At 32.9% G+C, this 16227-nt stretch overlaps 2 protein-coding genes across 3 annotated transcripts in view; one reads left to right on the plus strand and one right to left on the minus strand.

The window, feature by feature from the left end:
• Positions 1–1403: 1403 nt before the first annotated feature.
• LOC124363120 lies at positions 1404–3658 on the plus strand. Its single transcript, XM_046818252.1, has 2 exons — positions 1404–1465; positions 1735–3658. Exon 2 carries the CDS (start codon positions 1735–1737, stop codon positions 2602–2604), a length of 870 nt encoding a protein of 289 aa, XP_046674208.1. The 5' UTR covers positions 1404–1465; the 3' UTR covers positions 2605–3658.
• A 4896-nt stretch (positions 3659–8554) lies between these two features.
• LOC124363122 (adenylate cyclase type 9-like) overlaps positions 8555–16227 on the minus strand; it is a 33097-nt gene continuing 25424 nt past the window's right edge. For both annotated transcript variants that reach the window (XM_046818255.1, XM_046818254.1), the window contains exon 16: positions 8555–14189. In XM_046818255.1, coding sequence (XP_046674211.1) covers positions 13943–14189 — 247 coding nt within the window. In that variant the 3' untranslated portion in view covers positions 8555–13942. The remainder of the gene's footprint in view (positions 14190–16227) is intronic.

Here is a 16227-nt window from a genome sequence, read left to right on the forward strand (position 1 = left end):
CTACATGTCCACAAAGTCTTCTATCTAAAGGAGCAGAACCAGAGTGAGAGACTTCGTTCACGAGAAGATGTTGCTGAACGATGCGTCCGTCAGCGTGGAAAGCTGCATTTTCCCAGAGTTACGCTCGAGACTGGCCGGTAAACCTGTTCATACTTTATACTTACCCTTTATAATGATCTTCCCGAAGACATTAAATGTGTAGGTTGTAAAGCCATTAAGACCAAATTAAAACCAAATAAAAAAATGTGTTGTTTAAATTTGTTTGTTGATTTGGTTTAAAACAAATGTTATACGATTGTAGTATTTTCTAAATTGTTTAGTTGTTAAAATAATGTATTATTTTTAATTTAGTTATTAGTTTAAGCTAAGTTAGTTTTAATGTCACTTGTAACTATAGTAATTTATGACACGAGTTATTTTGAAAGAACTTTTGTAAATCAGAAACGATCTTAAATAAAGGCATTTTTATTGATGAAGGATTAAACTGTATTTGTGGCTTCTTTTAATACAAGCCTTACTGGTGTTTTAAACCTTGAAAATTTTAAATTTTGAACGTTTAGTTATATTAGAAAACTATACTTTCATGTATTTTATAATTTTCATTCAAAGTTTCCGGCTAACCTGATTATCATATGATTGTGTATGCGATGATCTTGTTTCTTGTTTATATTGTGCATTGTTCAGTAATTTTGAGGTTCATTCGTATTCGTATTTAGTTTCGTAGTTTAGTTGGACGTAAATCAAACTCTTTTGTGGTTTTTTCTTAGAAATATTAGTAAATAATTTTAAAATCTATTATTCAAAACGGAAAATTTGACGGCATTTTGAGATTATATCATTTTTCTATTATGCTCTACAATAACAGCTATAACTTTCCGATAACAAAAACAGTAAGCCAGGAATAAGAGGCTATTTTAAAAGCATTTGAAACAATCCTATAATATAGAGGTACTGTAAAATGGTGATATACGAGTATATGGTTTGCCGCTTATATAAACTTCATTTTATCTTGATATTATAAATGGTAAAAAAATCTTCAAAAATTATTCCTTTACATGTACAAATATGAGCTTGCATTTCTATTACTTATAATATGTCTTACAAACTAAAAGTCATTGTGATATACAAACCAACATACGTTCTTCTAGATTGTGTACCATATGACGGGGTGAATAGGGATGCCGAGGTGATTAGGGACAAAAACGGAAAAAGTTTTGTTTTATTATGTTACATACATGTTTTTTATCAAATAGGGGTAAACAAAGTGTCAATAGTTAAGCCATAACATACCCTACGAAAACGTGTCTGAAAAAAACTTTGTTGACATTTATTACTCTATGTTTACAACTTCTGTGTTTAGTTGACTTTTTAGGAATTTGTCATAACCTCAAAAGTTTGTTGTGGTGTGAACCAAGTTGATGTTTGTATGAAACAAGAATAATCTAGCCTTTTTAAATACCTCAAGGTGAGTAAAATAACGTAATATAAGTAGAAATAGGATAATAATTTATTATGTTAAAAAGTTTAAAACAATAAAAGCGTACTTCGAAGAAAAAAAAGGGGTGAATGGGGACATTGTTTGTGGTCAAAGCCAAGTGATCTAACATAAAATAGTTTGTTGCGTAGGTTACCTTCAATGAAAGAAATTGCTTATTAGATGTTTTTATAATGATATTTATGCAGTCTTAAAGTATATTTTTAAGACTTAGCCTAATCTGTGTCGTTTGATTTCAGATGCCGAGGACTTATAAAAGAGATCCGAGGGCCAAACATCACCGCCCTGTTGATGAAGAAGCCATAAAACGAGCACTAGATGCCGTGGTAAAGGGCATGTCTATTAGAAAAGCTGAAGAGCAGTTTAAAATCTCAAAATCAGCGCTGCACCGATACGCAAAAAAAGCAAGAAGTGGACGAGAGTTGACTTTTAAAAAGAAAGGGGGACAGACCGCGTTGGACTCAAAGTTAGAGCAAGAAATCAGTGCTAGCCTATCTAAGTGTGGTGAATGGGGTTATCCTCTGAGTACATTTGATGTTCGGTGTTTTGTTAAGTATCATTTGGATAGAGAAGGGAAGAATGTATCAAAATTTAAAAATAACTTTCCTGGTGCAGACTGGGCTGATGGGTTTTTATCAAGACACAAGACCATTCTGTCCCAAAGAATGTGCCAAAACATTAAAAGAAGTAGAGCGAAATTATCTCCAAAAGTAATCAATGACTATTTTGATGAGTTGAAGGACACTGTTACAGATGTTCCTCCCGATATGATAATCAATTATGATGAGACTGCGTTGTCCGATGACCCAGGCCGTCGCAAACTAATTTTTAAAAGGGGTTGTAAATACCCTGAGCGAGTTATGAACGAAAGTAAGAGCAATGTGTCTGTGATGTTTGCTGCCACTGCTTCTGGCAAAATGCTGGCTCCTTACATAATTTATAAAGCCACTAACTTGTACGATTTATGGTGCCAAGGTGGACCTCCAGGATGCTTTTACAACCGCACCAAGTCAGGTTGGACTGACGGAAACACATTTTTGGATTGGTTTCAGAGAGTTGTCATCCCGTACTGTCGCAGATCAAAATGGGAAAAAAGTTGTAATAGGTGACAACCTAAGTTCACATTTGTCACCGGTTGTTATTCGTCTAAGTGAACAAAACAACATCCAGTTTGTTTTTCTGCCGGCTAATTCAACCCATTTGACGCAGCCCCTGGATATAGCACTGTTCGGTCCCATGAAAAAATGCTGGCATAATGTTATGGAAGAAGCAAAATTTCATGAAAGGAATAGCAATGCCTTTGATAAGAGATATTTTCCATCTCATGTGAAGAAAGCCCTACAAAAACTAGAGCCTAACTTACAGAAAGACATCATTGCAGGTTTTGACAAGGCAGGAATTTTTCCTCTTAACCGAAAACGTGTGTTGGACCGGCTGCCCCCTGAGCTGTGTGAGGATGAAGATGTTGATGGCAGTCAGGCTAATAGCAGCACTAGTGTAAATGACAGTTTAACAACTTTCTTGAAAGAGATGCGTTATGGTGATGGGAGTGAAAAACAAGCAGTAGGCCGAAAAAAGAAACTGAACATTCCGGCTGGCCGCAGCGTCACTCTTGCAGATTTTGATGACCCTGACGAGGAAGAAACAGAAAATGAAAGATCTGAAAACGAAGATATACCAGACAATCAAGAATTTTCTAATTATGATTCTAATGAAGAAGGTTTTGATATGGAAAAGAGCGATGAAGAGCGTTCTGAAGATTTAGCGGAGTGCATCAGTGAAGGAGACTGGGTGAAAGTGAGATTTACGTATTGATAAGGGGGTAAAGGTTTTTATTGGGAAGGTTTTAGGAATCGAAGATGCAGAATTTATTGGGACATTCCTTCGGCAGTCCAGTAAATGTGACAATATTTTTTATTTTCCCAATGTGCCTGATGAGTTCCCATTTAACAAGGATGACGTTTTGGCAGTTTTAAAACGGCCACACTCACAGAGGGAACGGTATATTTTTGAATCCGACCCCATAAAGTAGGCCAAAACAAATGTAAAAAGTGTGTCTTCATAAATTTTATTATTTTATATAGGCCTATTTAAAAACCATTGAAATGTAAGTAGCCTACTGTAAAACTGTTACTTTACAAATAAAAACTTTGTACTTTGCAACGATTTTCAAAATCATTTATCCTTATTTATGACAATATGTTTACAAAATAATGGTTAACAGAATATCTAATCATGTTTAATAACTAAAATGGAATTAAAAAAAACATAATAAGTGTCCCTATACACTCCATAGTAACACCCAATAGGCATTTTAATGTAAAATAAATAGGGACAGTATTAATAAAATAAATATAAAAATCGGTATTACTGATTGAGAAAGGAGAGGGGTGTGATTAGATGCCTAGACATTAGTACCAACTATTAACCATGTGAGTTATGTCAGATGTCATTTGGATGTTAAAATATTGTTAAATAACTTTAAAAACTGTCCCTATTCACCCCGTATTACGGTATTTACATACAGGTACACAAATTATAATATTTACAAGAATTAGTAACAGTGTGTTTATTAGCACCTGGCAGTTCACAATGCTGCCGTAAAGATATTAAGAGTAAAGTTTTACACCAAATTTAAACTCTCTAGGTTAACTCGTTCGAAAGTTATCGGTCATACAGATAGACAGAAACATATATCGTTCATCAGCAACACTGACAGTAGAGACTCGTTTAACGTTCAGCCAATAATTTATGTTATTTTATAATTCGTACAATTCTGTACATAATTGAAACTCAGACATTCACCCCAGCAAATATTTTTTTTTATGCCAAGAACCGTACCCGGCTATTCTCTGCTGTTATCGTTCTTAGGTCAGCGGTTACTACAAATAATCTGAAGTATATAGAAATGGTGAGATGAGAAATACACAACATAGATGATCCCATGCGAGTGTTTTAAGCTGTCCTCATGAGTGATGTGACTAAAATGATGCTCAGTCAAATTCTCTGAGTGGACATGCACCATCATAGAACAACTTCTTGTAGATGTAGACACGTAGTTTTATATGAAATTTAAAATCTAGAGGCATATCTTTCTCGGGATATCTTCTGGATAGTCAGGTTACATGTGTTTCTATGTGATATGTTAAAATTTCATGATTGTACAGTACCGTAAACCGGGGCTACTTTGCACCACTTTTAGGAGTTAAAATAAATATTATCTCATAAAAAATAAAGCGTTTCAAAAAATTAACAAACTAATGGTTTTTATTAATTCTTATACATCCAGGAAACCATTACACACTCATAAATTTCTGTATTATATATTTAAATATGTTTTATGTATTATTTTAATTTGGTGCAAAGTATACCATAGGAGCGGGTTACTTTGCACCACCTGAAAAAATTATTTATCTTTTTATGAAATAATTTGTTGGTGCAAAGTAAGACCTATTCAGAAACCCTTAAACATCTGTTGGAACCACTGAATACTTATATGATTTAAATTTTTTCACATGAAAGGGGGAAAAACAACAAAAACTCATGATACGTCACAAAGTGTGTTTAACATGGGAAAATTGACAGTGACAAAATGACAAACTTACAGATTCTGAAGCTTATACTTGCAGGTCTATGTTCAAAAAAATTATAACATATAATACACACTTAAAAATGCATTTTCTTAAAAAAAATTAGTCAATTTTTCCAAAATTGTCTTGAAGCTCTGGAACTGCAAATATTCCTCTCTTGCTCAAAATTTTAGGTGGATTTATAGATCCAGCAATTTCATTCCACTCATAAAATAAAACATCCTTATTAACAGGCCACTTCCAGTTGCCTAGGGACTTCATCATTGCACTTACAAAAGCTCCATTTTCATCAACGCTTACAATGGTACCTGGGTAATATTCGTTTTCGTAGTTAACAACAACAAATGAATCTACTTGTAGATCAGACTTGTTAATGGGTCTCAGTCCTGATTTTATTGTTAGAAAATCCTCTTCTTTTGCTGCTTCATTGATCTCCTCTAATTTCTTTTTCCTATAGGACTCCCAGTCATCGCCGGAGGAACTTTCATCAATACACATTTCTGATGGGTCATCTATGGACTCATCACTACTATCCCGTTGAAATTTAGGCCGACACGATTTTTTCTTTTAGTTAAACAAGTCTTTGTGGCTACCTTACTTGTGCTTGGTGTTTGGTCATCAGTCATAGATTGTGGGTGTTTAACACTAGCATTATCACTAGTTACAAGTGATTTCATGAAAATCGTTTCTTCGTGAGATATAAACTTTTTCCTGCTGGCACAGCAAGTTTCTTTTTTCTTGTTATTTGTGCTGCAGGCCTCTCGTGTTGACTGCAGGGCAACGAGGAAAGCAGAACAAACAGCTGAAGGCTCCGCTTTTAAATACAAAGCGTTTTTTAAAAAATTAAGGGGCTACTTTGCACCAATTTTATGCTGGTGCAAAGTAACCCCGTCTTTCTCTTAAAAGTAACCTTAAACTTAAAATGGATGATAATCTAATGACTATTGATATAAACTCTCAGTAACTGTTGTTATTTGTAAGATAATAAAATTCTACACATAAATATACCACACTTATCTTTCTCTGACGTTGACTAATATCGTAAAAACAGCACTTTTTTGACGTAACAATTCAAACAAAACTGAAGATACAAAGACAACTCTTCCCACAAATAAAAAAAAATGGCGGAATAAAGTGTCTGTTCACTTAAATCATGTAGACGGTGGTGCAGCCTAGTGGAGAATTGTGAAACTAGGTCGAAATTATTAATAGTTTCTCCTACAGATAGAGTTGAATCTTTTTTCAACTTTGGTGCAAAGTAACCTCACAAGGTGCAAAGTAGCCCCGGTTTACGGTACTCGGTTTGTTTACAAATGTTTTAATTCTGCAATTTTCTCGTTACACACGATGGTTACCCTGAAGACTACTGTAATAATGTTCGGTAACGCTCAACTAAATTCCATGAAGTGCACAACATCATTGAATTCAATGTTGCCTATATAGAAAAGAAGCATCATGCAAAGTTTCAAATCAGTTCGTTTTCAAGATATCATGTGGATTAGGCCGACAGGCAAATGAAAAATTTCAAGCCCCTCTCTAGTGACTGAGGTAGGTACGTATATAGTGTATTTGATTATTGACAGATATAACGACAGACAATCAAATGGAAAAGAAATTTGTACACCCTTCGGCAAAATTTAATTAGCCTACACACGTAAACTCACATGTTAAAATATCTTATGAGTGTACTTAGTTTTTACAAATTTGATTTATTCTGCTGATTTCTCGTTGTTATCATGTCTACCCATACAACCAATCTAAATATAATCACAACCCCTCAGCCAAATACCATGAAGTGGTGCACTATCATCAAACTCAGTGTTTCTCATATAGAAGTGATGCTTAACGCACAATTTCAAGTCTATATGTACGTTCATTTTCAAGATATGCGGACAGATTAGCTCTCTTCGCAATCTCCACCAATAAAAACTACAAGAAATAGATGCAAGTTAAAATCTACATCCTTCACAATTACATCTAGGAAACAAGATAATTGTACCTCACATGTTCAGGGGATAATAAGCCTGGATAACAGTTCCCTTGACAATTTGCTATTGCACAATATAGAAATTTTCAATCCATTAATCAATTGCAAGATTTGTTCAATATTTGCTAATATAAAAAGTTTATCTAAGAATAAAAGTGTAACTAAAGCACACACATATTTGCACCCATCAGGGGCTGACCAATATCTATATTAGTTCTAATATGTAGCGAGATAGATGTAGCAATCCTGAAGTACCCTGCTTCTTAGATCCATCTTTCATTTTATGGACAGCGCAACTTCTCTGGACTTTACTACTTACCTTTTCATTTTCCTGTTTGTTGCACTTAGTCCTGTAAGGACCTTTGCGCTGCTTCCGGAGTGATAGGATATTCAGGATGGGTAAGGTTAGGGAGTAGGGGCCGCCTCCTATCGAGATCCATGAGGAAGAATTAGGGCACTACATCTCAAAGAAGTCATCCCGGAAGAAGGGAGGCCAGCTGTGAACCAGCCTCTCCAGTCAAAGTAGGCAGGGGGTCACACCCTTGTTGAGGTTAACAAGAGCCTCTGAGGTAAGGGAACAAACCCCACCAACTCCAACAGCCATCTTCCACAGTAGACTAGACATATTGAATTGCCCATGAACCCCAGAATCTCAATATTTGCGGTTAGTGATGAGCCGCTACTGGACATCCATAAGGTTGCCCAGATTGAAGTGGCACATCGGTTTTTGCTGTGCCCAGTGGTGGGTTCAACTGGTAGGTATAAACCAGCCAGAAGTGATCCCTGCTGGGTATTTCCTGTTAAATTAGGCCTACTCTTAATCCTTTCCCTCTTCTTTGCTTTATGTTTCGGCCCATCCCTAGTTGTGTTATACCACCCACGCCAAGAGGATGCAAGCCTCCAAGCCCTTGAGAGGAGAATTTAACAGAGAAAATGACTGCAAGCTCTGATGCTAACAAAACAGGATAGCATCAGAAATCTCATACAAGGACATCTCTGTCACAATAATGCCAATTCCTATCCGAGGCTAAGCTAACTGCAGTGCAGGGAGAAATCATCGAGGATACACTCATGGATGCAATCTTACCTGTTAATCTTACTGATTATCTCTTGCATCAATATGCTGCCCAACATTGGTAATTTTTGTTGATTGCTTTACTTAGGTCCAGCTTGGTTCAAACTTCTCCTTGATACCCTTTCCTGCATTGGGCCATTCTAGCCAATGAGTTAGATTTATCAAGTGAAAGTGTCAGACACATTGCTAGACAAACTGAGAGGTCTATGACAGACTATAAGCGCTTTGTTTTGTATTGCAACAATCAAATTAACAAAAGAGGATACAGAGGTTGTGTTCTTAAGTCGATGACAGCTTTTACTGCCCAGTGCTCTCAATGGAGGAGTAAAACTATCAAACCCCACACACTAGACTAGAAAATAAAACCATCTCATTATGAATTAAAAGGGTATTAATAAAACAAACAGTTTTGTAATGGTTTTTTTTAATATAGTTTTAGTATTTTTACACAGTTGATTGCCTTACAATATACTAAAAAAAGCATTTACTAATGACTAAAATTGCATTTTACGTCCTAACTAATATAATTTAACAACTCTACAATCTAGGCTATTTACACAAGGTACTGTCCTGAGTAAATGATGTTACATTAACTAACTATAAAACAACTAAAGTAAAATAACTATGAACATCGAGTAAAGGGAGGAAGAAAATAAATTACCTACATAAACAAGATAAATTATTCCATGTTACGTAATTAATAGTATGTACACAGTATTAGTAACTAATAATCACTATAATAAATTATTGTTCTAATTTCAAAACAACTAAACTGTACAATAAAAACAACAGTCTGGTGATTATATTATTCACCAAAAATTATACCACATTGTTTTACGTAACTGCTTTACATTCAAAGGTGGGTTGTTTTGAGGTCAGCAGCTTGTGCCCCATTAAGTAATAATATCAACTTTTTAAATTAAATGTGCATGTGCATGGACTGACAAAACAGTCTTTGTATTTACAAGTATAAACTTTTATCATAGAGTGCATAATGTTCTAAATAATAATATCATGATTTATTCATTCGCTATTTCAATACTAAATAAATAATTTAATTTAATTGTGTAATTCACCAACACAAAGTATAACAGTACTGCAAGTACTGTATTTTCTCAATAAATATTTGGTCAATTTTTGTAAAAATAAAATGTTTATGTATATATAAATCACAGCCCTTGTCAGTCATATCACAAGCTAAAAACATTTGGAACTTTCAAATAAATAACTTAATATATTAATTATTATCAACTGGTAATTTTAATGAGCAAAATTTAAAAAAATACTAAAATATATATTAATGGCTAGTACAGAATATCAAGATTGAATATTTTGTTGTACACATTAAAGTAGTAACGTTTTTAGATAAACAGCAACCGTATGCTTTAGTATGTATAGTGGAATCAAATAGTCTGATGTTGCTATTATATTTTCAGGCAAATAAAGTATATTTTAATATTATTTCAATACCTTATTTATTCACAATATTTCTTGTGTTGTTCTGACCATTTAAAATACAAACATAAATATACATACATGATATTTTACAATGTGAGAAAAAATAATATGATTGTTCTATAACCAGATAGTACAAAATACAATTTAAATAAACTTGATCTACAAACAAAAGTATTTAGATTTTAGTAAAAGCATCGAAACCGTACCCAATCGTTTGCTAACAAACATATCCGACTATTGAACAGATCAATGGATTTTGCCAAAAGAAATTGAATATATTCATCTTAGTCAGTTAAAGGATATTAATTAATCAATTCTGAACTTTTTAGTAACTTTTACTAGAAAACATATAGGTCTAAACATTCTGCATGCAACACTTATTCATACAAAGTGTGTAACTTTCAACAACTGTAGTTTTACAGAACTGCTATATTCAACTCATAAAGTATTTCAATAATATATTAAAAATACAATAAAATAAATAAAACTATAGACGTAAAGGAGCAGAATATATAAAAGTTGTATGTGGTCTGGAATAAGTTGGAATGAGTGAGAAAAAAAACTAAATACATATCTAGACATAGAAATAAATAAATAATATAACTTTTACAAGGAATATAGAATGAAATATAGAAACTTGGAATGTAAATTAAACATATACAGTAGAGATAAAATGGAACTTATAAAACAATATAAATTAAATTACTCGAAAAAGATAAAAAAGATTAGTGGAATGTGAAGAGGTAGAATGTAAATTGTTGTACAGACAGAAGAAAACACTATAAAATACAATAAGAAAGGATTTCGACACAGACATAATTGAAATTTGTGTTAAAATAAAGTACATAGAGAAAGGGATTGTTTGTACAAATTTTATAATCAAAATCTTTTTAGGCACTTTAATATAATAATAAAAAAGAATACCTTTCAACTTTTCAATAATAATATTGACACTTTTCTACTGTACAAAATGTTCAGTTCTGTATCTAACAAAATTATAAAAATAAAAGATTGTCTATCAACAAAAATATATAGAACATTTGATTGTGTTCTAATTCTTGTATTTACCTATCCTTTCGCTCACTGTACCATTTTTCATTCAGATATTTTCTGTGCTTGTAATAAAATTATTGTCTTAATAAACTTTTACAAAATAAATAACTGTCCATATTCAAAATGCGCTAATAAATATCCAAATGTTATGGTTGCACCCATACAAACCTTAACCCTTTTCATTTGGAACTAGTTTCTTGTTCTAGCCAACTACACAGTCATGACTGACTGAATCTGTGTATAGGAAGCAAAGCAATTTATAATTTCGGAAAAGGCACAACAACGTCAAAACAATATCAAATTCATTTATTGCTATTTCTTTCAATTCATTGCCAATGATTTATCATTTTAAATAAATTATACAATTTACATTACACACCACTTAAAGGGTCAGCAATGTGAGCTATGAATCCATATTTTCAACTTTTTTCACATGTTTTATGTAAAAATGTTTTTAACACAGGTTGTGAATTAAGAGGAAATAGTTCCCAAAATGTTAGGATTTCTTATGGGTTTAAAGAGGTTTTTAATCAAATTCGGTTGTTATTTAATTTGAATGATTCGTAAAGAATAATTTATTTATGGTTATATTACACACAGGAGTGAGCCGTCACTAGATCTGGTTATAAATTTTTGTTTAATTAATGGAAAATTACATCAATCCATTCAACAACACATCAGTGACACTTCCTCTTCATTTAAATCAAGATATTTCAGCACTGAAAATCACAACTTGAAAAGAATATTCTGCTTTATATAATCAAAAGTTCTGAACTATTTTTATAAGTTGAGTAATTTTGAACAATTATTAGTCGCTAAAGTTTGGCTTTCAGAAAATAACTAACCCTTTTACAAATATATTTTTACTACTCATTAATAGTTTAATTTGAGTACGAGATTTTTAAAAGAAAATAAATAGAACGTAAATACAAGAAAACAAACCTGTACTCTACCCTCAGATGTAAAGAAATCAGAACTGGCATCAAATACCGACACAGGCTGGTCACATTTGCTTAATTTGCTAGTAACAGCCTCTTTGTATGGTCAAAAACTTAAATTTGGTTTGACTTTATGACTATAAGATAGTTACTTTACATAAATTTCATCTAAAAAAACACACACAAAGTGTTTTATTAATGGAACTACTGGAATCATTAGCTATCTTATACATAAAATACAATCTCATTTTCCTCAACCTCATGTAGAGTCTGGATTTTTGGAATATCCAGAAGAATTTTATAGAGTAGAGGGAGTTCAATTTTTTAAAGACTAAACTGTATTTGTAAAATTTTTAGTTTAATTACTCGTAGTTTTTTCATCATGGCATTCAGATTAATGTTTACAATGTAATAACAAATTAATAGTGTAGTAGTAGGCCTATGAGAGGTTGATAATTAATTGTAAATTTAAAAGATATGTATGATTGTATTCAGACCAATAATAGCATCAGTGTGAAGACCACACAGTACTGATATTGAAAATAGTGTTGTGGTTTTATGACCACACAGTACTGATATTGACAATAGAATCAATGCGATGTCCACAAAGTACTGATATTTAAAATAGTGTTGTGGTTTTATGACCACACAGTACTTATATTGACAATAGAATCAATGCGATGTCCACAAAGTACTGATATTTAAAATACCATTGGTTTGATGATGGCACAGTACTGATATTTAAAATAGTGTTGGTTTGATGACCGCATAGTACTGATATTGACAATAACATCGATGTGATGACTGCACAGTACTGATATTGATAATAACATCGATGTGATGACCGCACAGTACTGATATTGACAATAACATCAATTTAATAACCACACAGTACTGATATTGAAAATAGTGTCAGTTTGATGACCAAACAGTACTGAAATTAATATTAGTATCGGTTTGATAACCCGTACAGTACTGATATTTCATTAATATCAATAATGAGACCAGAATGTGAGTTTCACTTAGCTAGAATCTGACTAGTAAGGAACGCCTCATCTGGTCAAAATACATCTATGATTTGAAAGATAGATCAATATGGATAAGAATCTTACTTGAGATGTAGTAAACACTTCATATTAACATACAATATAGTAGTATTAGTATAGTACGTATTAAAAGAAAATAATGAATAAAATTTAAGGCAGTATATTCTATTTAAATCTTATACTCTTGATATTCTCACACAGTTTCAATCAATCACTTGGGCACATCAGTTGGGATTCTTTGGTGGGAAAATAATTAAAATAATTTACAATGCATTACAACTAAATCACCATTGCTTTGATCGAACAATTAAAGCTAAACAACCTGTAACACGTCCGGTACATGATTTTAACCTAACCTACAATATTTTTGTTTGATTTCATAAAACAGGGAGAAGGTGGAATACAATCAAGAAATATTACGCTATAGGAACATGCTACATTTTGATTGCTAACAGATAATAGGCCTTCGCAGGAAATGATTCTTAAAGGCACTGAATTAACAAAGGTTCATTACAATTTTATGCTGTATAATAAGATACTTAGTTACTTTGCTCTTGTTTTATTGTGCAATATTTTATTTCTAAATTAGTTTATTTTTCATTACCAGCTCCAGTGGAAGATGTTAAAAAATATCTTTTTACTGTTAGCATTACCATATTCTGTTTCATAATAAATACATAAAAAGACGTTTTTCTCAATACATAAAACTTACACTCCTACGATGTTAAAGAAATCACAAAGCCACATTCAAATCAACCACAATCAAAGGCAAATTGTACATACAGACCAAATTGAAGACATCATGCGTTACAGAATTGAGGATAGCACTAGTACTAGCCACTCTAAAGTGCTGTGCTACATTCGGACTTTACCGTGTATGAGTGTTTGGTACTAGGGCTAACCTATGAAAAGTTAAGTCAATTTTAAAAATTGATGTCAAGTGTATTTTGGGATGCTTCAATTAAGTCTGGACACGAGTAACTTTTATAATTTAATTGAAGCTAAATTAGAAATTTTATTCATTCAAAAAATTAATTGGATATATTTTTTACTATCCAAATAATTATTTACATCTCTGTAGATTAATACAACAGAATATGATAATTTGTTTATACTTATTTAGCTTCAAAGTACAGTTTCCATAATGGCTGAACAAAAAATGTACTGTACAGAACAGTTTTTACTTACTGAAATAATGAAGGCAGATAAAAACCACTATAAAAACTTGAATCCGTTCACAGTCATGTACGTATTTTGTTTGCGTTTAAACTAACTTAAACTTCTAGGTACCGTTACCTAACTATTTCTTACCGACCAGCAAATACACAATCATATTATCCTTCCCTTTGACGTAGACCTGGCCACGCTTCTCGAAGATGTAACGGTCCTCCAGGGCCGGTACACAGTGGGAAGGTACCTGTATCCTGCCTGCCACTCCGGTCGAATCCATACGACTAGCAATGTTCACTGCGTCTCCCCAGATGTCGTAGTACAACTTCGTAGTGCCAATAACTCCAGCAGTGATGTCACCAAAACTATAACCGATCCTGAAAAAAATAATTTCTGTACCGGGTTGATTTTCTATTAAGGATACTGTACCGCATTTGCTACCAGAATCAACATGTTCAACGAAGAGGTGAGACATTCTCTTCCTAAGCTCAAGGACTCTTTGAAGAATAACACATCAGCACAAGACAGTCGGTCACAAGCAGTCAATTTCATTTATTGATTTGTTCTTTGATTATTGTCATAAAGTGATGTTTGTTACTCATCTTGGACATGAAGCTACAAAGCAAGGAATATTTTCATCCATATATTGTCGTAATATTTATGGTAACCTTTCTCTCCAATGTATGTTTAAAAATTATTAAAGATTTGAGATATAACTGAGGTTTAATTACACAAACAAAATATTGAAACCTGGATTAAATATTAGTGAAAGGTACGTTTTCTTCTGGACCATTTACTACGATCAAACATGAAAAGCATCTAATCTAAGGACAAGTGAATTTATTTCCATAATTCATGGTAGAATTTCTATTCTTATCTTCCTTTTGACAATCAAAAACTACAATTTTTTTAATAATTTTTGCATTACTATTCCCTTATCAATTTTATAGATAGTTAGGCCTAATACCAATCTGAAAAACTGAAATGAAATGACTGTGTGTGTCCTGTGTGTGTGTGTGTGTGTGTTTTGTGTGTTAGTGACTGTGTTGTGAGTTGTTACACTAGCACAACTTACTTGATAACACATATGATGAGGTGTCATATGACCTGTACCTTTATAAATTATTTGTTCCTAAAATTCCTACGCATGGATTTTTTTCCCAATTAATGTCAAAGCTTTGACTCTTTATAGCAAACGTTTAGACAAAACCAACCTTCATAGTCTAAATTCATCCTTTCCATTACAAATTTCGCATGGTCAGCAACAAGAGTTTTGAAGGAAACAATGTCTTGTGCACAGGTGAAACACTCCTCCTCCCGGACATATGTCATGTGTCATGTGGATTAATATAGAGTCTGCAGCAACAAATTAGTAACAGTTGCATGTCTGTTGTCCAAATCTGTGCAGGATGTTTTAGGAAATACATTGTATACGTAAAACGGTTTAGAACAATTAATGGGCCTGCTAGAGCCTTGAATTAGATTCGTGTAGATAACTCCAAGCAAACAAATTTTAAAGACTTTTTAACTATCACGCTGTGTGTGTGTGTAACTTGTGAAAGAATTCAGAATTAGCTTATAGTACGTTTTACAAAAAGTAGCACAGTACCTGAAGCAAATAGAGTAATTTTACTACTCTCATGTTTTTTTATTACCATCTATTATTGTTACAGTATTACTTTGAAGGTACAATACTACATTTAACTGAACAATTAAACTGTTTTCTGTTAAAATACGAGTTTTAACAGACAGTTATTGTAACTACTAAGCTTGTTACAATAACAATATACTGTACACTACTACACTGTACATGTATCGTTTGAACAAAACTTGTGAACAAAACTGATTAAAATGGACTTACTATAAAGGAATTTTAGATAAGCCAGTGTGTCCCCAATAGCACAACTTCAAGTCTACACAATCTTGGTAGCATGAAATTCAACTAGAACATTCCATCAATAACAAGAATGTTTGCCAAATTTCCTTGAGTCTATTGCTACTGAGGTTCAACACATATGATAATTTTTCAATTACAATCAGAAACTATACAAGTGCTGTATAGAAACTATAAAATATTTTGATATTACTGAAAAACTAGCTTATCAATCGTAACCAAAGTTTATACTCCTTCAAAGTACCTTCTATTAGACATGATGCACTAGTTGAAACGATCCTCCCACTTTGAGAAACAAGTTCCAAGGTCCACCTATGGGACCACCGTTAGCTTCACCACCGGACTCAGTTTGACCTCTTCTAATGTTTAAGATCTGATTCCTTTGAGTGGGGAATTCAATTCCAGAAACACCCAGAAGTCAGGATCAATGGTCATGGATTCATAAGCCGTACATTATTTCAAATTCAAATCCTTAGACAAAATTTTGGCAACAGTGGTTTTTGGTATATCCAAATTTTTCT

This window comes from Homalodisca vitripennis, chromosome 5 (assembly GCF_021130785.1).
Source record: "Homalodisca vitripennis isolate AUS2020 chromosome 5, UT_GWSS_2.1, whole genome shotgun sequence".
Taxonomy (NCBI): Eukaryota; Metazoa; Arthropoda; class Insecta; order Hemiptera; family Cicadellidae; genus Homalodisca; species Homalodisca vitripennis.

Excerpts from the sequence above, each read along its gene's own strand:
- LOC124363120 (XM_046818252.1), top strand. The coding sequence starts at position 1,735 with ATGCCGAGGACTTATAAAAGAGATCCGAGGGCCAAACATCACCGCCCT.